Source organism: Symphodus melops (assembly GCF_947650265.1).
Source record: "Symphodus melops genome assembly, chromosome: 4".
Lineage (NCBI taxonomy): Eukaryota > Metazoa > Chordata > Actinopteri > Labriformes > Labridae > Symphodus > Symphodus melops.
The window spans coordinates 12126532-12152977 of NC_136694.1; the positions used below are offsets into that span (position 1 = coordinate 12126532).

The window sequence follows — 26446 nt, forward strand, 5'->3', positions numbered from 1 at the left end:
TCAAATACTTGGAAAACACCCCAAGCAGCACATTTTCAAAAGCACAGAACAGTACAGCAGCCACTTAGGTAATTAGATTCAGAACACAACATCCCTTTAAATTGTTAATGGAGTGCTTGTATGGGTATGCTTTGAAACATGTTTGATTTAAAAAGTAACCTGCTCATTCCTTTTCTTTTGTTTGATGTAAACAGAAAAACATCCCTGGTTCCAATTTACTGAACAGACTCAGGATTGGAATCATTTATCTGTTGAAAGCTATAAAAAAGACAGATGGCAAATGTGAGAATGAGCTTAATAGCTTCATCACAACAAGTCCTTAAATTCTAGATACTACCGCAAAAAAAGTTTTCCAATTAAAAAAAACACTGCGAGAACTTAGAATTAGTTGTCAGGGAGACATCATTATAGGTATTCATTATTAAAGTGGTCAATATGATTAATGAGCAATCACAATCAGCCGGTGACCTACCTTGTACGAGTAACAATTCTAAATCATTCTATGAAAAATGTCTCTGTTGTGAAAATGTTGCAGCAACCTTCACCCAAGTTTGTAATTTAATATGTGCACCAACGACCATAAGATCCTTATGAAAGTAACTTATGGTCTTTATAACTACATACTGGATCACATATTGGTTAGCAAAATGATCTGTTCCCATAGGACTGAAATAAATACAGATTGCTTTTTTGTGTGCTGTGTTTTGATGTGAACACTGTCACACCTTTTAAAGGAGCAATATGTAACTTGGACACCTAGCTTTTGTAATGGGTACTGCAGACAAATCCAAATTCAAGACAAAAACATAGAGTCCCCCCCCCCCCCCCCCCCCAAAACCTCCTCCCTCGATGTGCTGGCAAGGTTGCCATGTTCAGCAAAAGCATCTTGAGTATTTATCCTTGTTCAACCACTTTTCTGGTCATGGAGCTTTTCAGAAAGATTCTGAGTGTTCAGGTCAGGTCAGGTCGAATCAGTTATATCTAAACCAGTTTGCTGGCCCGCTTCCATTGTTGGTTTGACGTTTGCCTGGCAAACCAAAGGGCGAGGGGCAAAATTGCAGAGTGGGGAGGCCATACATAAAACCACCTGCTCTTTTTCAAAAGCATAACAAATCATTCTGTACTGGAAACGAAACTTAGAAGGAGGACCTGCGGGCTGTCTTCTTCACAGAGAAGCCAGCACTGATGCATCCTTTTTCCAGAGCTATAAAAAAACACTGCAGACACTGATTTGTTTGAAAGCGGCCATGACAGCGGCCTCGCCAGATGCCTATACACATGGCTACAGAAGAAAACATGGCACAGCACTGCAGTGGCTTTTTATATACATTGTATATTTTTATTCTTCTTTGCAAACATAACAACATGCGATAGAAAAAGGACTGTTGTTGTAATGTTTGTAAACTTGGATCATCATCACCCTGTGTCATTGGTATATCAAAATCACATTTGGTCAATTTTTCTCTTTCTTCCAAAAGCTCATCACTCTTAAGCAGCACTATAAAATGTTCTTCCTCATTCATCATGTCTCCAGAGTCTATCCTATTCTATTGATGAGTTACTCTCCTCAGATGAATGAGGCAGGTAAAATGATTACACATTTTTTGTGCGATGATTTTGTGCTGGAGAAGTGCGATGATTTGAACAAACAAGGACCTTGAGTTGAGAACCGGAGGACTCTTCTCCAGCACTCCTGAGATTGAGCTTAAAACCAGAATTTTCCTTCAGGTATTATTAAAGTATATAAAGAAAAAATCTAACACAGGCAGACCAGCCTAATCAATACGGATATCTTGTTTTAAAAGGATTGGTAGCATTATGGACTCACCTAAAGTTAATGTTGTTGATATAAAACACAATTCTTCAGGAAAACCAAACTTTCAAATCTAAGATGTTTGGATTATTTAATTATCAATATCATGCTGAGACCTCGCTACTCTTTGCACCACTCTGATGTCAGAGGAAACAAAGAGGACGTTTCACTTTACAAAGAATTCAAGAAGCTAAACCTCTAGAGAATACTCATCTTTAATTTATCAACATAAACATCAAAGATCTCCAATGAGCCCCAGAGACCAAACTGATCAAAGTCTCATCTGATGTCACACTTTGCTACACGCTTCCTTAATACATTCAGTTTGAGCTTCACCTCACCCCATGCTGTGTCTTCTCATGTCACTGCATTCCAACATTAAACAGCATTACATTATGATACTCCATCAAAGTCTCCCAAATATTGGTTGGGGCAGTGGATCTATATATAAAAATCGAGGGTTTAGAGACAGTGTTTGGTCGGCAAACCTTGTTTAGGTATCGTAATTAAAACTTGTAAAACATTTTCAGCATTTTATTACGGCTACATTTAAAAATGTGTTTAATAAAGCATTGCAGTATTTATTTCCACCACCAAATTTACTGTCTGTGAACATAATATTCACTATAGAATTATTATTATTATCATAAACCTATTATTAAGGCTGAATGATTTTAGGAAATGATCTAACTGCGATTTTTCTGACAGAAATTGCAATTTCGATATGTATCACAATTTTCTTTAAATCAAGTTTCCTCAATGTCCTCAATGAAGTAACATTTACAAACATGACAGGCAATTACAAAATACCAGTTAAAACTTTAAATACCAGAACTCTAAATTAGAAGAATGAATACTAGAGTTAAGAATTGATTTCAGATGTATTTATTAAGAAGAAACACACAGAAGGTGTGATGTTCTTGTTTTTAGTGTCAGTTTGACAGAAATCTGGTCATAAGTGTTGATATATTTTGTGCCTTTGGGGTTGCCGTAGGTGACTTAGTTCACAGAAGTTATGCAACAAGAGAAGCCAACAATGTCTCCATATTTTACTTCTAGCCATACGGCCGAAACATTTGCCTGTGAGCGTCATTTCATGTTCAGGTCTTGCATTGTATCTCTTGAGTATGTTAAACAAGATTACAATGTGAGATAACAATTGACACATTCGCGATGCTAACCGCTAGCATTCCTATTTAAATTCTCATAGACGCTGACTTTTCTGTTGTTTAGCATATTATGAGATTATGTTTTTTGATGTCTGTTTAGTTTTACAGTGCTTACGTGATAAAAGACTGGTCACAGAAACTTCAGCTTCTTTATTGGAGGAAAACTGTTTGCTTGAAAATCCTACAATTTATACTCAAAATGAGTCTGAGAGTCATCTATTTATTTTATTTTTTCATTTGTGTCAGTATGCGGGTAGTCTATTGATGTACCGACCTCCACTTCTAACCATGCAAACTACCAAGGAGATATACGGATAAACTTGTATTCTGCTGATACCTGAAACGCTGCTCTTTCCCAAAATACATGAGAGGTGCATTCACATTGTCCCTCCTATTTCCTTTCAAACGTTACCTTAACCAAGGGGAAAACATCATGATGTTAAGGAGAGGTGTTAAGAGAATTCATAAAGGACATCGAGGAATGCCATCGCATTGCTCTGACAATCCAACCACTAGGCGACGTAATTATGCGATGGTGGAGTGGACGTGGGTCTGCTGTGGTGAAACTATAGTTTTTAGAAAAAGGACTAAAGAGGACCGTGAAAGGTGAGAGGAAGGTCAATCCAAATCCACCCCAACATTCGAAAGAGAAATCTCATCTGTCAATACAACCTCTTCTTTGTAAATCATAATATTCAGTCATCATTTCTGCTTGCCATTTTAGTCCCTAAATAGGCCTTAACATTTAGCGTTCATGTCAATCAATAATGAAAAAAAAAACTCTTTGAGAAGGCTCTGAATCACAGGAATGAAAAAAAAAATGAACAATTTTCAAAAGGGCCCAAATAATTGGCGTTTGGGTTTTTCAAAGGGGGCAGAAGAACATAGCCCTCCAGAACCACCCACTGATTCTATCAAGATGATAGACAAACACACATAAATTGGAGCAAAAACAAAAAGGAAGAGGGAGTCAATGAACTGAGGGGTAATGGAAGGAGTCTCACATGGCTGAAAGAAACAAAAAGATATGTTTCCAAAAACACACACAGCTGAGATTTTCATTGAAAAGAAAACACAGGAAGCAGACTAATGGTACTGACTCTAGAGACACACAACCGACTGAGCAGGGAAACTCCAACCTCCCTTTATAGCCCTTAGTCCAGCTGATTGACATCAGCCGTCAGGTGTGGGAGAACATCACAGGTGCAGTCAATAGCTCCTGATGAGCATAGAAACCTGTGTCCTAGTTTCTTGGTAATCTGTTTATAACAATAATGTAATATAAACAAAAAGAATAGAAGGAGAAGCAGCTTAATGCACTTAGACACTGTTCGGAAATCGGAATATATTGTTTTAACACTTTTCTTGTCAGGGTTAAACACATTAAGTGTTAAACAACCTGTTCTACATTTTCTGTTAGATCATATACCAACGTAAAGAGAACAAATCATTACAACTAACATAATCTTGATTAACAAGATAACTAAATAAACTAAATTAAAAGATCAACTAAATAAGATGTTGAGCTTGACTACAGTAAGTCTTGGAAAGTCTTGGAAATCCTTACAGAGTTTTACACGAAGCTTTGTTGAGAATAGTACAACAGAGAATTTAAATTAAAAGCCAGCCACAAATTGCAGAAACAGGAAAGTAATCAGAGTGCTCAAAGGCTTGGCAAACAACTCCATCAATCATGCTGATAGAAATGTGAGCAGCAATGCAGTGAATCATTTTTAAAGCTTCTTTCAAGCGTGTGAACTTGAACCTTGTAAGGTGTCCCCACTGCTTTAAACCTGAGCGAGCACTAATGTGCAACACTTGAACCACTTAAGACGGGATGTATTCTAAACCTGCACTTGAGTGAGATGACTGTCACGTGTTTCTCTTTGTGTCTGCAGTACCTCTCTCTGCTGCAGCCTCGTCCCTCCTCTCCATCAGCAGGTAGCGAGGACTCTCAGGCAGGAAGGGCAGCACACACAGCTGCAGCACCGCAGGCAGGGCCAGGAAGGAAAACAGGTAGTTCCACCTGGACACCTACAATACAAACAACAAGAGGAGGACCATGTCAAACATGAAGACGGAGAGGAGCTACACCTTACCATACAAAGAAGTTGGATAAAACTTTGTTTTGTCTCTGATTCACATAGAGAACGCTCATTTTTACTGAAGACAAACAACCAGATAAGTGCATTCACAGAGATGTCATTAGGATGTTGTTTTTATTGCGGAGATTCAGCATTTTGATTTAAAAGCCCCATAGTAAAAATTCATCAATGCCTGGTAGATTTGTGGAAGCTGGTATTTTCAATGCAGGGGATTTTAGAACAAGAGCAAAACGCAATGTTATGTTATGTTTATATGTTTTCCCTTTTGTTTTATTCTTAAGTATTACTCACAGGCAGCATTGGAGTCAAAGATGAAATATGAAAACAATAAAGTGGTGTGGTGTGAGGTGCAGTGAGGTTTGGTGAAGTTGGGTCCTGTACGGTTGGTACTGTACTGGTAAGGTCCAGTTGGGTGTAGTGTGGTGTTGTCTTGTGCGGTGTGCTGCGGTGAGGTAAGGTACAGTGTGGTGAGGTGAGGTAGAGCATGGTGAGGTGTGATATGATGCCATGTGATGTGTAGAAAACAACATGCACATCCCCATATGTTTGGCACATCCTTACTTTATGATCCCATTTAAGCAAATAAGAGGGAGGGTTTTGTATTTATGCAAGAGAATATGGAAAGGAGTTGCCCTTTAAAAAGAAAATGTCAGCTCTCAACTCATAAAAAGTCCATTTGAGATTTAGTTCCCTAACCTTTATCAGGTTAGAGGGAAAATCCGAATCAGCCAGTAACACTTTAAGAAAAGTAATTAACTCTTGTTTTACAACTCTGTCTGTTTCAGCCTTAGCTGCTGCACATTCAAGAGTTTATAGCATGTTGTGTCATTACACTTCACATATGTGCTAAACTTCAGAATTAAGGTTAAAGCTTTCAGCAGTCTAACACACAGTCTGATGGAAACTGATTTTTTTGAATTACAAGAGAATTTAAATCATTGATTATTTACAAATCCTGCAGACATGGAGAAACATTATCACTTGCCCAATATTCACAATGTTCCAGCTCTGATGCCTTGACACACTCCTGAGGGAAATATCTGGCTGTTTAGCTTCTAAGCAATCCACAGTGTTTACCAGCTGGTTGCAAACAGCAAAGCATGAAGCATAAAGTGACTGAGTGAGTGCAACTTTAATCTTCGATTAAATGAAATCAAAAATTTGATTTCATAGACGGCAAACTCGAATTTTTTAATCAAAAAGACATTTGGCGCTGGCTAATATGCAAAAGCACAATTTCTGTTTCACTGTTACTTTTTTGTAGCTTTACCACAAACATTTACCTATAAATATGTATTGAATTAACATCTTAGTGAAAAGTCATAAATCACAGTTGTTTCTCTTTTCCTTTTTAAAGTTTTGTACTTCATTATCTTTCTTTGTGAAACCCTTTGAACATATTTCTTTGAATATGAAAAACATGTAAGCTGTATTCTTTTAGCCTCTGACTTATGAAGCGTGCTTATCGACATTGGTAACAGTCCAATTGTTTTTTTTCTATCTAATGTGCACTGAATCAGGAGTAAGCTGTTTCAATGTGAGCATGCTCCACAGTGCAGTGGTATCTGGGACACTGAGCTTAGGGTCATCTTAACAGCAGGAGCCGAGAGTGGGCGAGCAGATCAGACCCATCAGAAGCTGCTCTGACAGACAAAGGATTTTATACATGTAGCACAAGCATTAATCAACTATAATGTGTGAATCTTTGAAAGTTGTTTCTCTATAACGGTTTCTGGTGTGATATATTGCAGGCAGCTGCAGATGATGGCATTTACAAACTGAATGTTTCTATGGTAAAAGGCATTTCCAAAAAAGGTCAAGATGGGACCCCACCATAATGGAGGATTAAAATGATAGGTTTAAAGTCAGTGTATGGAGTAGACAGAAGCTGGGGTAATTGAATGTTCACATGCAATGGTTAATTATCATGTTTGCCTGTGTCCACTGGGGATATACATAGAACACAATAGTTGACTTAGCAATTGCAAAACAACTGAAGAATGATCGTTGGTGGGTGCAGAAAGAGGTCAAGTGTAATTAATGATGCAAACAAATGTACTTTTCTGACCCGAACACATTGTTTCAGACAGTACAAACTAAATGCTCGCCTTATGGTTTTCTTCTTTAATTGTTCAGGCTTGGTAAGCCAAGCTGTGTGTTCCTTCTAGGCCAAACAACAACACATGGAAACCCTCCTATGACTTGGAATGTTATTTTTTTCATGGTAAACAAAATGAAGAAACGGTCCATTGCTGTATTCTGAGAGCTTTACAGTTTTCCTCTCAATTATCTCCCCTGGGAATTTAGATGCCGCAGGCGCTTCATTCCTGCCCTGTGATGTTCAAAAGCAAAGCATGAAACACATCTCTGTTGTCTCAAGCCGAGAAAGAGATAGACTGCGCTGAATGTGCATTTTAAGAAGCCTGAGCTGCTGATGCAGGAGGACCACCACAAAGCCATGAGGCTGGTGTGAGTTGGGAACTGCTCAGACAGAGGTAATGGAAATGTCAGGTTGTCCACATCTATGGGGTTTCCAATTATACCCGTTTCTATTATCTCTTAAAGGACCATCTTAATGATGTCATCGATCCGGACTATTCCCTCTGTGAGAAATTAAGTTGTTAAGTACTAATCTTGTATGTTTTGCAAAGACAGCAACCGGTTGTAGCAAATCGTTCTGCAGCAGACGGTAAGATTTAATTGGCTGTCAATCAGAGTCAGCTGGTGGAAGACCAACTTTTAACAGACACAAAATGCTCTACAATTTAGTGTCAAACAATTAAGAGCATTTTTTTTGTCAATGAAGTGATGAAAATGGAATGCATGACTTATTCAAAAGTATTATAATAAAAATGATATCTTCAGAGATAGCATTTTGATTTCTCACTGAAGGGAAGGAGCATTTTTCCCTTCATCCTTTTTGTGTCTCAGTAAACTCTCTGTACCCTCAAGACAAACATTTAGCCCGAGTCGTGTTTTTTATTATTGTAAACACAACACCCCATCTACAATCTATCCTCACAAAATGAAAACCTTGTTTGTAAAAAGATCACGTCTATGCGTTTGGAATACAGTATGGGTTGAGATCTGGCAGGATCAGAAGAAAAGCCCATCACCCGTCTGCCTGGAGCTGTTTGTAATGAATGTCACCTCCTCAGGGAGCCCATCTTCCTGATGCTTTGCCACAAGACCAAATCGACAGTTGGCCCTGACAGGTGTGTGCTGTCCCCATCTTAAAATATTAAAGCACAATGATATTTTCACTGGGGATAAAACCATAGAGGAAGTGCTACAACCGTGTATTGACTTACTATAAGCTACAATCAATATTTTCCAAATCACAATGTATCAAACATCAATTTTGAACACCATCATTTTATCTGCCATTTTAATCTGAAACTTAAGATGGAAGAGAAGTTAAGCTCAAATAGTTGAAGCTATGAGTAACAGCCAGCCTGGCTTAGGCCAAAACTACAAACTAAAAACTAACTAACTTCTCAGTAATGCCACTGCTGTCAATCATCTCATCCCAAAACCTTGAAATTATTTTTTAAATACGTCTTCTTTTTTCTTATTTCATTTTCAACTCTGCACATACAGTAAATAAAAAAACAAACAAAGATCTTCTTGTTTTTCTTTGTATTTCTTGTGAAGTAAGGGTTGTTACGTTTAAGATGTAGGTGAGAATGCAGTTTTTTTTGCAAAAAAACGTAAAAAAAAACTGTATGCAAGCGCACACACACACACACACACACACACACACACACACACACACACACACACACACACACACACACACACACACACACACACACACACACACACACACACACACACACACACACACACACACACACACACACACACACACACACACACACACACACACACACACACAGTTTAAAGATTGTTTACTGTACTTGTACTAACATCTAAGTACGGTACTTTGGTCAACATAGTGTGTCCTTTTTATTCCTTTTTAAAATGTCATCTTTCTTATATTACATCTCTCCCATATTAACCACCCTCCTCGGAGTCCCAGCAAAACAAAGAATTGATTTTGTAATACTTCTTTTTTTTTAAAATCTATGAGTGGCTTAGCTTCCTCCTACGTTGTTGACATGCTGGCTGAGTACACACCAGACAGGTCCCTCAGATCTTCAGATACAGTTCTCCTTATCTTACCCAAAATTAATTCCAGATCAGCTTTTGGTGCTTTTAGGCATTATCACCCGACACTCTGAAATTCTTTACCACATAATCTCAGCTCTGCTTCAAGTCTGTCTGATTTAAAAGCAGACTTAAAACATGTCTCTTTGCACAAGCTTTTTCCTACTCTTGATTAGGTGTTGCCATTTCAATTTAAGTTTTTAATCTTTTGTTTTCTTGTATATTGTCTACTTTTATTCGTAAACACATTGAGTCTATGCTTGTCACATAAAATGTTATTAAATAAACTACACTTGACTTTATTTAAAAGTTAAAATTTTGGCTCATTATCTGAATGAATTATAAAACTTCCCATGAGTTGGGATGAGATAAGCACAAAATTAGATTTATGACAACATTTACATTAGCTTTTAGTTATGCCACCAATGATTCATAATTTACCAGGACAACTTCTTTTTACAGTGAACGGTTCTGGTGTTTTATGGCTGTAAGACAACCAGCTCAAATGATTTGCCGGACTGTAACAAACCCTGTTCGTTGATTTTTTTTTATTTATTTTTTTTTAGCAGCAGGTGTTATGGAGGATACAGAGTAGGAATAATGGCCTATTAATGCCACAGAATCTAACCTTACTGGTGTAAGACACAGCCAAGGCATGCTGATGAGTTTAGAGTCTCAGGAGAGCTCTGTGACAGACCAGCTAAGAGCCTGCTCCTGCAACAAAAATGTTTCAACACGGCGAGAAGGTCAGTGGCTAAGCATGAAGGTCAGAGTAATTACAATTTGTCAAAGCTTATCTCCATTTTGCACCCCACAACAACTGACATCTGAGACCCACTCACATTAACAGACATGCCCGCTGAGAGGAGACCCATCAGAATCTCATAACCAAATGCCAGCAAAGACGGCTGTGGCATTATCATTGGATATGTCTCATATGTCTGTGACACTCTCGTCAAATAATAAAGAAACAGGCAGGCCTGAAGGATGTCACAGAGGTGATTCAACAGTGACAGAACAGGAGCTGGTATAAGACACAACAATGATATAACATGATATTTATAAAGGTGGACAGGTCGAATGATGAATGCGACAAACCAAGACTTATAAATTTACAATGAGTGCCTGCTTCGCTAAGAACTAAGAGACAGTCCCTGTGTAAATGTCACTGCAAAGTGGCAGAGGAAGAAAATAAGAGGTCTTCTTGGTCAAAGCCTCAAATGCAATACATCAATAATTTCTATATTATTTCTACTTTGTCATTATCAAATGATTTTTTTACCTCCTCTTCTTTCTTGTTTTAGTTTTATTTTATACATTGTTGTCACCTTCTGTTTTAATTTCCTATCTGTCATTCTAGTAATCGAAATGGTTCTTGGTCTCAAGACCGGTCTGGAGACAACTTTTTGGAGGTCGCAGACTCCAAAAAGACTCTCACAACTCCACATCACAACTGTGATTAGAAGGAATAACTAAATTCATATTTAGATGTATTATCCCCTGTTAAGATCCGCAACATTCCCGGTGTTACAATGTAAATTAGTGGCACATACACTGCTCAGAAGGTGATGATTTTTTCTTGATTTTTATGGTTGTGGTCTTGTCTTAGTCTCAATCCCTAAAGGTATTGGTGTTGTCTGAGTCTTGGAACACTCTAGTCTCAGGTATGTCTTAATCGAGGATAGTCATTCCTTTGGAATGCACTTTGGGTTGCAAAGTTTCATGGATAAAAGTGAAATCAAATAAAGTTTAGATGAGATATTCATTCATCAGCTTTAAAGGCCATATTATGCCCTTTTTGGGGTTCATGTGTCTAATTTAAGTGTCTACTAAAGTACACTCACCATCGCTAATGTTTGAAAAAATAAAAGTCTGTTTTTATGGACTGCTGCTCCATGCAGACTCTCTCATCTGCCTGTGTTTCTAATGTTCAGAATCCCCCAGGAGAAGAAAAAACGTGTGCCAAGTCTGATCTGATTGGTCGGCTCTCCTGTAATTGGTCAGTCGTTTGGCTTTGTTCTCAGATATTTCCCAGCCCTTTTACCATATTGGGGATGCTACAGTCAGTCTGAGGGGAGCTAGCAGACAACGGAATTATTACAGCAATACGTGAGTCTCTGTGCAGTACAGTCCAGGGTCTTTAGATGGAAAATGATGTGATGATGCTGTGAAACAAGGTTCATTTAAAATTCACTGGCTTCGCTGCTGTTAAACTCTTCAGGTTGTAACGAATGCAAATGCACGTCTGAAATCGTACAATTCTGCAACATGAACAATATAATGCATCACATTGTAGCCTCCAGTAGAAGACTTTGTGGGTGCAGTCTTGTTGTTTGTGGCTTTTGAAGTATAATTGTATCCTACAGTAAGTAAACAAAATAATCCAGATGCAGTCCCATGCCGTCTTGTCTCGGAGAATGTGCAGAAACAGCTGCTGTGCAGAATGTATCAGCACACCTACATAAATCCTTTCTACATGATTCACCTACACAGCCGTGAAGAACAGATCTTATCCTATCCCCTATAAAGAGTATTTATTTATCACAGGGGCAAACAAATAGGCAGCTTTCTAATCACTAACAGCCTTTTTCCAGAACCATTATTGATTAGCCACAGTGTGATATTATATTATTATTCTCTCACTAAAGGCATTGCATGAATTCATTGGCATCTCTGGCTTTGTCATTCATCGTTGGATTAACAGGCAGGGAGGAGTTACTGGAGGGTTTTCACTTGAGTCAGAATAGTTCAGAAGAAGCTCCCCATTGATTCTTATTCTAGGTTGATAAGCTTCATTACAGGCTTGAGCTGACAAAAATATTTGTATTTTTTACATGCAAGGCAATAAACAGGAGCAACATTAACCCCCATTGCACGTCCTCCCCGGACATTATGTCATGTTGGCAAAAATCATAATTTATTGCAACATTTAAAGTTATATAAACCAAATCTACATCAACTGACGGAAGAAAGAGCTGCATGCTTCTATTTTGGGAAAATGCACACTATAATCTAGTTCCTTAAATAAAAGTGAGTGCCAAGGCCAGCTAATGCCAATCAAATGTGCCAAGAGTAAACAGTCATATTTTTGCAGTCATGCTGGCTCCCTTTCTGGTTTAGAAATACTGGTTCTATAGTTTATACAATATAGCTCAGGGCCATTTGTGATTTTCTGATGCAGTGAACTGTTTCAATAACTTAAATCCTCTCTTCTAACAAAACAAATTGTGAAGATGGATAAAATGTTACAACCTTGGAGGGGTAAAACCCAAACACTCTTTGGAAAGATTTCCCTAGTAAATTTTCTTGTAGTGCCTCAATTCACATATCTCTTTATGTCACGACTTTTGGATTTATTTGGAGCCTTAAACCGGAAAAAATTAAAGATATTGTCATGTATAACAATAATTATGAATCAGGTGGGTTAAAAACTAATAAATATTGAAGTATTGTGTCTTACTTTTAAAGGCTTCGTTCAAAAATTGTATCTGCAGACAGACTGGTTTTTATCCAAGTTATTGGAAAGTATTTATCCACTGTTCCAAAGAAGGCTTACCCGTTTTTGCAAATCAAACCTGGTCACATGGTTCCAGTTGAGAATTTACTTGGTAACTCGTCTGTTTTCTTAAAAGAGGTAATGCAGAGTTGGCTGAATTTTTAATTTAATTAATTTAATTTTCAACAATCCAAAACGGACTATTCTTCCTATTTTCATGTGTTTTCCTTTGTAATAATTTATAGGTTATACTGTCGAGCTAGTTTTTGACTATCTATACATTTCTATTACATTGTATGTTATTAGCCCCTTGTTGTCTGGAATTGCTTGGTTTTGTTTGTGTGCTGTTATGTTGTTCCCTCCTGTTGTTTTTATTTAAAGTGATAATAGGTCCCCACTAGCGGGGGTGGTGGTGGGTTAAAAAAAAATCCTCTCTTTTAGTGTGTTTCGTTTGCCGTCTGCCATAATGCGTTGGCACTTTAAATTTGCTTGTTTCTTCAATGTCTCACAAAAACCTTGCCTTGCCATAGATCGTTGAGATTCTCTTCACATCTCACTGCTAAATGGGGAATCAAAAGAAGTGCACCAGCTGATGTCTGCTTTAAGCCTGAAGAGATAACGTGAAAATCTAGCAGATGAATAATTAAGTGTGAATATGAAGACTGGATCTCCTTAATTATACTCGGCTGGGTAGTCGGCTGAGTCAACATGGCTTAACGTGTACGGTGGGCTTAAAGGTGAGGGACATGGTTGACTTTTCCTCCAGGGTACACAAGCTGTGATTGAAAAATTGTTGCAGATATCTTCTTGAAACCTGCGACTGATAGAAGCAATCAAACAGTGAGCAGGATGTAGACGTGAGTTTGTTACTGAAGTAACTGAGGAAGATATTTTTCTGAAGACCAGCGTGTTGTCAAGTAGTCTGCTGTTCTCACCAGCCAAATAGTGATGGGAAATCGTTACGGATGAGTGGAGCAGTCCCTCTCTCTGCGTCTCTACCTCGATGTCAAGTCATAATGAAAAACTCTGCTGGAGTTGTGGAGGTCCACTTCTTACACACAAGGCTTAACTGACAGAAGGAAAGGTCTTTGTTATTTTGTTCTCTCCTCGATGCCACTCAAGAGTAGCTCAGGTTGTTAAAGTTGCTTGGCAAACACGTGTGAGTCCCAGGAGTTATGTGTTGTATGGTTAAATTAGTGTGAAACCAAGAGGATCTCAAGATGTTGGTGTCGACGGGAGACATGAGAATATGTGCGAAGAAAGAAAGAGCACCTGATGCTAGGAACTCTGTACTTTGATCTAATGCAAAGATGTGTTGGTTTTTAAAATAGAAGTGAAGTAGAGCCACTTTAGGAGAGCATAGATGAGAGAAAAAACTGCAGTTGGCCATTATTTGCATGTAGATAATCAATAAGGTGACTTAACAACAAACATTATTTGATGCAAACAACTATGTTCACAAGCATGAATTTGGACGAAACTGCACTAAACTTAATTGCATGTAATAAGGTATTTTGTGCACAGATGTAAGAGGATTATGATCGTATTAAATCTCTGGATTATCCATGTGTGATTTGGTTGGAATATTGCTCAACTAATCAGTCTCACCTCTCAGTCAATTATCTACCATATTATTAAGACCTTTTATTTGGACTGAAATTGACCCTTTTTTGCAGTTTCTCTATGTCTCTTTAAATATTCCCTTTCGCCCACACACAGGCCACAATATGACATTTTCGACTCACAGATTATTGTCTGACTCATCTCACACCCTCCACAAGCTTGACTACAAGCTTCTACCATCTGGTAGAAACCCCACAAACGCTATGGAGGTTTATGCAAAACCCACAGCAGAGTAACATCTTCTGCTATTTCAATCTGCTGTCAGTATCGATCAGCATATTGACACTTCTGCTGCACAGTGGGCCACTTTGCTCCAGGTGTCAGACAGAGCCCATTGCAAATTGACAATCAACAGCAAACTGTAGGTGCAACCTTGCTATGGTCAATAATGTGTGATAAACATAACTGACCTGACCGAACAGCTCCGGCAGGCCCAGCACTTGTCCCGTGAACACCCCCAGGCAGATGAGGATGGAGTTGAACTGGCCGATCGAGCCTCTGATGTGTCTTGGTGTAATTTCTCCCAGGTACATGGGGAGGACACTAAGAGCTATACCTGTTAGAAAAAAACAAACGTATTTCAAACTTGCAGAGGAACTTTCTATGACGGGAAAAAACAAGCTCAATAAACTTAGAAAGAGAAAGGACTTTAACTGTTATACTTTGAATATAGACACCTTTTAATTCTGTTTTAAACTAACTATGGTGTTATCAAAAAAAAGCGACTGTGGATTACACAAAGACAAGATGTCTTTTATCTATAGCCTCTAGCAGGCTGTCAAGTTTTGATAGAAATGTTTCTAAATCTGTGACTCAATCCCTAACCCTTTTCTAAAATATTGCAGTAGCATGGATAAACCCACAGCCACATCTCTGTACTGCTCATGTTCAACAGCCACAACACCTGGGAACTGGTGAGCAGTTGGATCATATCGCAATGCAATAGCAACTCACAAAGATGGCCTGTGTAATTCCTGAGACAGCTTCTTGCACAAATCTATTCCCACAGTTTGAAATTATAAACATGTGAGCGCTCCCTATCATGTTTTTTGTGTGTATATATATATATATATATATATGGACATTTAGGTGGTTAATGTTCCTGAACCCTTATCTTTATATGACACTCAATTAAACTGGGCTAATAGGATGTTAGCCTGTTCGTCCTTATCCAGATAACTTTAACACAAGGACATTCTTGTACCCAGACAATCATGGTGACTGCAGTGTCGGAAGTAATTCACAGTGCAAAGTCATATACAGTAGCTGCAGCTAAGCAGTTGGTAGAATTCAAGTGGAGTATATCTGTCACAGTGTGTTGTAAAACAAAGGAGGAGGATTCAAATGCAGCAACAAAAAGGGATTTATTTAAACAAAACGTGGAATGCAAAACAAATTCCATACAGAAAAACAGGGAGCCACGAGGAAGCACAGAAAACAAGGACAGACATCCGAACAAACAGAAGACAATGAACTGAAGAAAAAGAGACTAAATAGATGGAGTAACCAGACACAAGTGAGACTAATGAGACAGGTGAGGCTAATCCAGACTCAGCAAAACACATGGAGGAAGGAATGAACACAAGACCAGAGACACTGTAGACAACTGCAAAGTAAAACACTGAAGAAACAGAGAACTCAAGAATGTAACAATTATATAGACAACATAGAAGGACACAAGGATACAAAGTAACACAGAAGACAAATCTAGGAAACATTAACACAGAGAAAAAACTATAGGGAAAATGAGAATTAAAACAAGATAAGGAATCAATAATCTGAAATACGAAACTAAACAAGACAAAACCATGACAATAGTGTTGGGTACATTAATAAAAGACTTATTTCCTCAATTAGATTTTAAGGTTGAAGGAGACCTTGTTTACCTGCATGTGACTCAGCATAGATGTAAGAGATTCAGTGTTGGTTTCTCCAGTGTGGCATTGGTTTTACAAATGTAAAAAACCTATCATTTACAGAAGCTTCTTTGGCAAACTTTCAACAAGAGTCTAGTTGTTAGTATTGTTTTTTATTTATTTAATTAATCTTGGTAATTGTGTGGTTATATAATTTAATCTAATTTAATCTCTCTACCTGTGAGGGCACTCACTCTTTCAGCTCCGTAGCGGTGAGAGAATCAACTCACTGTAATAATATGTGTTGCACTGATTGGCTTCGATTAAGCCCAGGTGTCCGGAGCTTTTATAAACCCTGAGTCTGCAGTGCTCTGTGCTGACCCATTATCTCACCTTTAGAGGTAGTGAGAGCTGTATGTTTTCTGAAGTATGTATGCAAACGCCACCTCAAATCTTGTGTGTATTATTTTCTGATTGTCTGTCGCCCAGTGTACAAATTGGGGTGCTGGACAGTTTCGTTTTGACTCCATGCAGCCTTTTGTGTTATCTAAGGTCTCTCTGGCAGCCTTTCCCTTTGGTTTTGTGATTTCTTGGTCTCCTGGACAATTTAGATTTTATTTCAGCAGCTTGGCAGCAGTGGTTTAATTAATTATTTTTGTTGCATTCTTTAGTTTAGGAAGCCTTTTGTGGCTTTATACCATTACCTGGTTTTTCTCCCCCCTTTCCAATCTATCACTTGCGATTTAGTTGTTATCCTTATGGGATAACTTTGAGACACCCTTGGTTCTGCACTTGAGTCCCAATCCCCCTATCGTACTTGCAATATCATCTGAGGGGAATTCTTATTCTAGGTCTGTATAGATGTTAAAGTATGTATAAGACTCATAGCAGCAGATCTATAATTGGATAGGAGCCAAGTACACAATGTAGGCTGTACCTGCACACAGAGTACAAGCAAGACTGTTGATATGAAAAGTTTGTCTGCCATTCTTACTCTGCTGCTGTTCCGTCTGATCTCGGCCGAATAAATCAGAGACAATCTGCAGTTTCTTCTGAATTCAACAATTCCAGGAGAAACACCCCCACCTAACAAATACTCTGTCAAGAGCTGTGGCACTTGTAAAATGTTTATATCGAATTTCAGAGTGACAGGCCTTGAAATCCTTCTGATGTGGTTGTTCACATATGACGATATGAACCTCACCGTGGGAGACTTTCCCTGTTCGACAGGAGGGGAAGGGGGCGGGAGGTCTCCTGAGGCAAAACATGATGCAAAAAGAACAATGGGGAAGTGGCGGGAAAAAAAAGTCTACGATACAATGCCATAAAGAGAATATTAGCCTTCTTATCAATAGCATGTGTAGTTCGACAAGAATCAATATATCACAAAAGTACATTCTATGGTTGCACATTAATCTCAGGGACCACCCCCTCTCACTCGTTCCAGATGAATTGATTGGCACTTGATTAATATCCTGCTGTGTCTCACATCAGATCACTTAAACATTCTGCCAAAAAAAATACTTCAGGGCTAAAAAGAGAAACTCCTGATGTCATGGTTTGGTTTTGTTTCAGTGTTTCATCTTGTTTTCACGTTTTCCTTAGTGATCTGTTTGTTTCCCTTGTGTGCTTTAATGTTTCATAGTCTTGTGTTTACGTCAGTCTTAAGTGTGTTTCCCTGTGGCCTGTAAGTTTATTTCCTGTTTTGTGTTTTAAGTCTGGTATTTGGTGTTTCCTGTTTTATTTTGTATATCTGGTTTTGGTGGCGTTGTCAGTGTTGGGTTTTACTTTGTACTTGTCCTCTAGTGTTCTAGTCTGGTGTTCTTTGTTCCTTGTGTTTCCCGCCTTTGTGATTACCCTGATTGTCCTCACTTGTATCGTTAGTCTCACCTGTGCTACCTACGCTTTGGATTTTAGTGTTTGAGTAAGTTTTATTTTTCCCTTTTGTCAAATAAATATTTTGTTTTCTGCAATTGGGTCCTCCTCCCCTGTTTTCTACCTGTGATAGAGTGAAAAAGTAATCTTATGTTCACAGCTCACCTGTAAACTTCAGGAGTTTTGTGCATGTGTGAAATAACTAAAGGTCTGTACCTGATTTACATGCAGTATTGTCTGTAGTTTGTGCCCCTTTTTTTCAGTGCTTAGTAATCAAAAAACTTACCAGAGTCCACCCCGATTATGAGCCGGCCAATGATGAGCATCTCAAAGGATTTTGCCTTCTCACCCAGGGACAGCAGCAGAGCAGCGATTATGGCAAAAATGTTATTTAGCAGCAAGGTTCCTTTCCTAAAGTCAAGAAGAGAAGAGAGAGGTTAAAAAAAACCCCACTAAAAACACATCTAACGAATATCAACACAAATCTCTAGTTAATCCAACCAAAACTAAGTGGACACATAATTACATATTTCAAAAAGGGTTTTTGGAGCTTAGCCGAGCAGAGGTGAGAGGGTTCAAAAGAGCCTTCATGGAAAAATCATCCAGAGTTGCTTTCATAGCATCAGGAGGATTAAGAAATGAGCAGATGAGAACTTTACTTTAGAGCAAGCAGAGCAGAAAAAAATCCATGTCTATTCTCTAGTGAGGCTGCTCGTGACCGCTCAAGCTTTACATGGCTTTATGTCCAAGGACAACCCATGAATTTTTCAGGACAAGTCTGTTGGCTTTGTGTTTAAAAAAAAGTGTATTTATAGCTCACAAATTGAGTCATTATAAACATCTGTGAATAACACTTTTGTCTTGATCAAATCAGTACTGCATAAGAATTAAAGCAGTGAATCATGATGTAGGTGATAAACAGAGGCTGCTGAAGAATAATGTGCCCTTGGCAAACAAGTCACGTGTTGCTGTTAAGGATCTGGATTTACTGACGGATGCAGCCAACGATCACTGTTTGTTTGTTTATTTGCATCCCCATTAGCTTTAGCATAGGCTGAGGCTATTCTTCCTGGAATCCGCAGTTATTTTTAACGCTATACAAACATTACACAACATATAGCACATCTACAATAACTGAAAAATAAATTTAAAAAAAGCAAAGGCACCGTCTGCATCTACAACAATGACAAACACGTTGACACAGGAAGGCCCATAGTCCCGTCACACAACAAACACTTAGTACTGACTATATACATTGTTTTGTTGTTGAACATAACCTGGGTGTGAATTCGATCCCACTATTGCTCTGTATGTTACAGAACGTTGAGATGATGATGTTTAGGATTAAGAAGAATATAAAACAACCTCCCACAGCCTTCTTTGTTAGATATATTAGTGTGATGGGAATAATGTGTTTTGTGGATTTTGGGTGACGCTACGGTAATGTGTGTGTCCGGTCCCATATTATACACTTTTTGGGGTTCATATATCTAATTTATGCGCCACTAAATCACCTTTATTAGCCAGATATGTTTAACACGTAAGGATTCTCTGAACAGTGTAAATATTAAATAATAACAATAAGCTAAAAATATAAAAAGGTAACTAAAGACTAATATGTACAAGATTAAATAACAGTGCAGTGGTAAGTAGTGCAAAAGGACGATGAAGTAACATGAGGTAGTTATCTTTAAAGTATTTACATTAAAGAGGGTGCAGAGATGATCATTTAAATTAAACAATATATGTACATTTACAGTGACAGTTTAGTTCCATGGTTATTTCACAGTCACAGGTCTGACACTCTGTGACTGTTCTTATGACGGTTTGTTTTGTCGTACAGTGATCTGTAACGCCTGCTGGAAGGGAGGAGCTTGAACAGTTTGTGTCCCGGCCGGGTGTGAGGGGTTAGCAGTGATGCTACCTGCCCGTTTCCTGACCCTCAAACGGTGTTAGTCCTGGATGGGGGGAAGGTCGAGACCGATGATCTTTTCTGCAGTCTTGATTGTCCGTTGCAGTCTTTGTCTATCCAGTTTGGATGCAGATCCAAAGCAGACAGTGATGGAGGTGCAGAGAACAGACTGGATGATGGAGGTGTAAAACATGATCAGCAGCTCCTGGAGCAGGTTGGGCTTCCTGAGCTGGCGCAGGAAGTGCTTCCTCTGCTGTGCCTTCTTTCTGATTGTGTCTATGTGGGAGGTCCTCTTCAGGTCCCTTGAGATTGCGGAACCCTGGAACCTGAACGAGTCCACATTAGACACTGTGTGGTTCAGAATGGTGGGGGTGGGGGGGGCGTCTGCGAACTTCAAGAGTTTCACAGAAGGGTCCCCTGAGGTGCAGTCATTGATGTAAAGGGAGAAGAGCAGTGGGGAGAGAACACACCCCTGGGGGACGCCAGTGCTGATTGTCCGGGTGCTGGATGTGTTACTCCCTCAGCCTCCCTTGCTCCTGTCAGTCAGGAAGGTGGTGATCCACTGACAGGTGACTGTGAGCTGAGTAAGTTTCTGGTGAAGGATATCCGCGGTTGATGGTGTTAAACGCAGAGCTGAAGTTAGTGATATCACAAGCCCATTTTCAACGAAGGGGCAAGGGACTGAGCGTGACATGCAACCAATTGCTACCGCTAACAGGAGGAAGTAGGAAGAGGTAGGAGAAGCCACGTTTCCGTTGAATTTTTGCACATAGATGTGCCTAAACATGCACAAGACACCTGAAAAACACATATAGCATATAAAACCAGACATTTAAAATCAGATTGGGTCGTATCTGCACACAGCCATGTCTAAGGCAGCACTGTCTTTTATAGTCTGGAAGATTATTTTTTTCTTCTTAGCTTTTTATAAGACTCATACAACTTACTGGAAGAAAAATAACAGGAAAGTAGGGAGTAGGATCTTTTGAAGCTTGGAAAAAATAGATAAAAATCGTTGTTTTAGTGTCTCTTTATCAAGCAAAGACATATCTGTATTGAAACATTCAAACCGTTTTGGTTTTTTTTTAAAAAAGCAACATTTACCTTTCCTCAACAGAAAAGTTTTAATGAACTGCTTGGTCATTCTCTGAAGTATTACTTTCCTTTTAGAGTGCTCCCTGTGTCCTCATCAGCTAATATTTATTCAGCTCCTCTCCCTGACATCTGAATTTCAACCTCCTGGAGACAATGTGCAAAACTACCAGCTGGCCTATAGATATCTAGCAGAGAATATAGATGGAGAATGAATCATTTTTCCTAATGAACTCCATGAGGATAAGACGTCCAAGGTGAATTTTGAGGGCATCTTCATGTTTTCCAATGGCTTTGGTTTAAAGCTTCATGAGCCTGTCCCTGCTCTGCAAGTGACAACCTCATCATTAGTGGATAATAGATTCTTTTGAATTTGTATTATTTCAGAGTGCTGGGCTGCCATAGTCTGTCCCTGAGGCTTAAAAGGACACATAGTTCAGCACAGCTCAGCTAAAATCTGAAAAAATATCATTGAACTGTGAATCTCACAGTGAAGAATAAGATGTGAGACTACAGCTGATCAGTCTGTTGTGAATGTCGTTGTTTACAAACAAAATGTCCTTAGAAACCAAGCATGTCCAACTGCAACTTTTTATACTAAAAAGCATAACCCCTGTGTCATTTCAAACACAAAACAAAACGGCTGTATGTGTGTTTTAAGTGTAATAAGTGAAGGCTTAAAACTAGTATTTTTAGTTACCTACCATTTACATGTATGTATTATATTTCATGACTGCTCGCTAGTGTTGTAGTCAAAATTACGCTTATAAGACCAAGACATAACCAAGACCAGAGTGCCCTGAGACCGAGACATTTAGGGATAAACACAGAGTCAAGACCAAGACCATAAATATTAATGAAAAATCCTCATCTTGTGTGCAGCAGGTGCATCACTCACTTAGACCATAACACCGGGAAGGTTGCAGCCGTATCCTGGGGACAAAAATCGAACCGTGAATGAATGAAAGATATTTGTTCTTTTATAAAGGGGCGTTTTCTTTCTAATCATAGGGATGATTTAGAAAAATAACTGATCACTGGTGGTCTTGACGGATTTTGGTTTTACATCCTAGGGCTGCCCATTCTGATACCGAGACAAGTGAGAGGAAAAATGCTTTTGATTCTGAGAAGGGATCAATACCTACAAAAAGTGGTCTCGAGTCTGTTCTTAAGAGCAAGACTAACTTTGAGTACTACAACAGTAACTTGCACCTGAAGAATCATTATGTTTTATAAAGCTTTATTTGGGTGAGCTGACCGCAGCTAATACAACTCAAATGTTTCCGTGTATATGAACAGTTTAAACACACACTGAAAAAAAAAAAAAAAAAAGTTATCTTTCTTTCATCTCCTTCTGCTACGTGTGAGGAGTTTAGCTGCTATTATTTTATGGTGGAAGATTAAAAAAAAATACTAAACCTGCACAACCAAAGCCCCACATGGGAATCTCTTCACACCACTTCTTTCTGTGCTTTATAAAGAAAAGCGTCCACAGCGTGTACATTGTTGGCTCATATAGACTGCACATGTATGATGGTCACGTAGCAGTGACTTAGTGCATGTCAAGGAAGAGAAGAAAAGGGGGCAATCTGAATGGAAGAAAGTAACAGAAAATGTGCAGCCAGAAGATAAAAAAAGAGCATGTCGTCAGGTTGTTTCCTAAGCTTTAGAACAGGGAGCAATGTGGCAAAGAAAAATGTATGGTATACATGGATGGCAGTTTATCTTGTTATGTGTTTACTAGGAGCCGGGAAGAGCAAAAGTAACGCAGTTCAGCGCTTTCTGGAGATTTATTTCACAGATGGTTGTGAAGCATGTGCCATTTAACAAATCTAGGCAAGCCATAGGGTTGTTGTAACACATGACTAGTTTGACCCCTTTAGAAATAATGGAGAAAGACACTTGTGCAAATGGAGATTTTTAAATCTAACACAGTATATCCTGCTGCTACACCTCTAAATGAAAACTAGAACAAGAAATACAGAACAAGCAGTAAAGAGTATGTATGTATGGATGGATGGATGGATGGATGGATGGATGGATGGATGGATGGATGGATGGATGGATGGATGGATGGATGGATAGAACTAAGTGGACTCACCTTCCCAGAATTTTGATGATAAAAGAGACACAAAGCGTGCCGAGAAGCCCTCCGATTGCAAATATGGACACTGTGATGGACCAGAGGAGGGTGGCTGTCTCTGCTTCAATGGGCTCGCCATATCTCTCAATCCAGGTTTTATTGTAGAATGCTTTAATGTACTGAAATAAAAAGACATTAAACATACAACATTCCTCATTTGAAAAGTTAATCCTAAAGGGTATATACAGTGCTTGATGCCAATTAAAAGACAGTAGTTTGGTTGTTCCATCTCAACACACAAGGCTGGAACCTGACAGTGTGCAATACCCCAGGCAAAGAAAAAATCTTGAAAAAGAAACCAAATAATGATCAAATTTCAATATCAAAGCATAAAAAAAATTTAAAAAACCTTTTGTGACATATTTTTGTGCCAACCAATCTGAAGTAAAAATTAAATCATATAACACCAGATAAATTAGAAAGAGTATCCTCATTAATGAAGTAATACAAATGCAAATGCAGACTACAAAAGCTGAAAGCGAAACGTCACTATACGACCTTAGTCTGCTGTGGTTCAGGAGTGGTTAAGCATAATGCAGAACAGCTGTGAGTGGAGTTAAATTAAAATGATCACATACTATACAAACTTATGAAGTACTTTAAATTGTGTTTTCTGTTTCCTTTTATTTTAAGATTAGGTTTTATTTTGGGGTGTTTTAGCCTCAGTAGAGATACAACTGCAGATAGAGAGAAATCAGGGAGTGAGAGAGAGGGGACATGACATTGGGATAAGGGGCCCATAAGATGGATTCCAACCCTGGCCGTCTGCTTGGAGGGCTATAGCCTCAGTACATGGGGCGTACGCAGTACCCACGAGGCTACCAGCGCCCCTTTTGTTTTCCTTTTGTGTTAAATGCTCTTTCAACACAGTGTGTGATCTAACAGATATGTTCCGTTTGGTTTTATTAAAAATCCAAAAAAGCTCTTTGTGAGGCTCTTTTTCTTGTATCTTATTGTTTGTTTACCTGATTTAATTTTGTATTATCTGCTTGTCTTTTTCCTTTTTTTTTAAATTAAATTACGATTAAAAAAAATAAAGTTCAACAACAAAAAAATATCCCAGAGTCAATGTGGAGGTTTAGGACACATCACAACATATTCATGGACACTTTACTCTTTCTTAAAAGAAATGCATTACTGCTTGTGCTGTGTACTCAAAAAATCATGGACAAATGACATATGTTTTCTGTAATCATATTTGAAGCAGCAGAGCTGAGGTTCTTGACCTCTGTGAATGCTAATTAAATAAAACATCAGACTTTAATTGCCTCTAAACAAAGATGAGGCCAGACTGAAAAGTATGATATCTGAAAACGCTTTTCTCAACTAAGAGGGGCACAACTCAACTGGACCAGAAAGGCGCAAGAAATTTCACTTTCATATTCAACAGTCAAAGAGGATTTACTGACTGTGAAAATGTCACGTCGAATGCAAGCTTTTACAAATTGAATCTCTGACAGGTGGCCCATGTGTTAAGAATGCCCGACAGATAAGAAAATGAAGATGTGTCAACAATCCCTGTGAAAAGATAAATGCAACTTTGAGATGTTAAGTTCCCTTGAGTGTATTTTATGTAATTGGATGTGAGTCCGATTAGACAACAAAGTGAGTCATTAAAGGAGCTTTGACTACAGATATGAGACAGAAATAGCTAACCCTTTTTATTCTAAACTGTCAAGACCCTTTAAAAAGTGCTTGTATTTTTCATCTTTTATAAAAACTGACGTATTTGGAGTTTTATATCCAATGGATTCTCTTCAGTATGTGCATACAAACTGAATCATTAACCCAGCAGTTACTCTCTCTGGCTTTGTGGGAGGAAATGGGAGATTTGTTTTGCAGAAAACTATGTCCAGTTATGTAACAAAAAAAACAGACTTATTAATGTTATTCCTAGCTCCTTAATGGGCTTTAGTTTGGTACAAATACACTGTGTGTACAGTATATTGTCGTGTGAAGATAATGTGTGACTTTTTGACAGTACATTTCATATAGGACATTTTTGATGTCTCTAAATTCTCACCAGTTTCATATTTAAAACCTGAATCTTCACCCTCTGAAGTAATGATCTTTTATAAATGCTGTTTTGTTTAATGATTGGTTCAAAGACATGAAAGGAATCATTGAATTTTAATCTGTAAACAGACCTACGAGATGACATAACAGCCACACTCACCAAGGCAGGGGCATTGACCACTGAGAGGTTGTAGCCGTAAATGAACGATGACCCCAGGGCTCCGAAGAAGGCAGCGCTCAACAGACAGGCTGTGACTGGTTGCTAAGGACAGAGCACACAGATCACAAAAACACAGGTTTATACCGGTCTCTAAAAAATGTAAGTTAATGGCTTTTCAGTTCAGTGGGTCAAGGTCAGAGCCAAACCAGGGAGAACCTGAAGTCAGTGTTGCTTCATTTGACCCAGATATCTATGTCTAGAAACTAGGTTATTCCCTTCACTCTGCCCTCAACTATGTAATTTTTTAAACAATAAATACCAAGAACCCGTTGTAAAGTTCACTGAGGAGATAGCATGTTCTGCTTAATGTGTAGATTAAATAGGTGCCAAAGGAATATGGAAGATAACGATAATGCAAGAATCTCTGATGGTGAGTGACTATTGAGTCAGTGCTATTGATTTATTTATTTGAATTAATATCATTGACTGAATTAGGGCAGTGCTCGTTAATCAACACAATAGCGACTGACTTCATCAGATAAAAACGCTGATGCATGATAAAATGCTAGCAAAAGTAATGTCATTCCTATTGTGGTGTTTTTAAGCTAATGGGGAGTTCATGATAATAAAACTGAACAAACATTCTACTGAAATGTTGGAAACCAGACAAAGTTAATCTAGAATAATTGTGTTATCTTAATTTAGTCATAGTCATAATGTAAGCAAGTTGACTTTAGCTCTCGCCACAGTTTTTCCTGCAGACATCCACACAGAGCAGCGTGATTATCTACAGACTCAAGTGTAAGTTGTGTTATGCTGATACAATGACAGTTCTTTTTCTCTTCGGGAAACAGCTTATTATTAGTTTCAAAAATGTTGTCTTTGTTTTTAGTATAAGGTAAAAAATGATTCATGGAGCAATATGTCTCTCATAAATATTTCACTTGAATATCTTAGACAAAATGTGAAGTTAAAAGTCAAAGAAATATATTATGCCTATAATTTTGATGAACAAC

General features: G+C 38.4%; 1 protein-coding gene across 1 annotated transcript in view; it reads right to left on the reverse strand.

The window, feature by feature from the left end:
* slc2a9l2 (solute carrier family 2 member 9, like 2) overlaps window positions 1-26446 on the reverse strand; it is a 102452-nt gene that overhangs the window by 65614 nt on the left and 10392 nt on the right. The window contains exons 4-8 of the mRNA XM_079341282.1: window positions 25431-25532; window positions 23213-23373; window positions 18394-18518; window positions 14787-14932; window positions 4884-5016 (exon numbers count right to left, since the gene is read on the reverse strand). Coding sequence (XP_079197408.1) covers window positions 4884-5016; window positions 14787-14932; window positions 18394-18518; window positions 23213-23373; window positions 25431-25532 — 667 coding nt within the window. The remainder of the gene's footprint in view (window positions 1-4883; window positions 5017-14786; window positions 14933-18393; window positions 18519-23212; window positions 23374-25430; window positions 25533-26446) is intronic.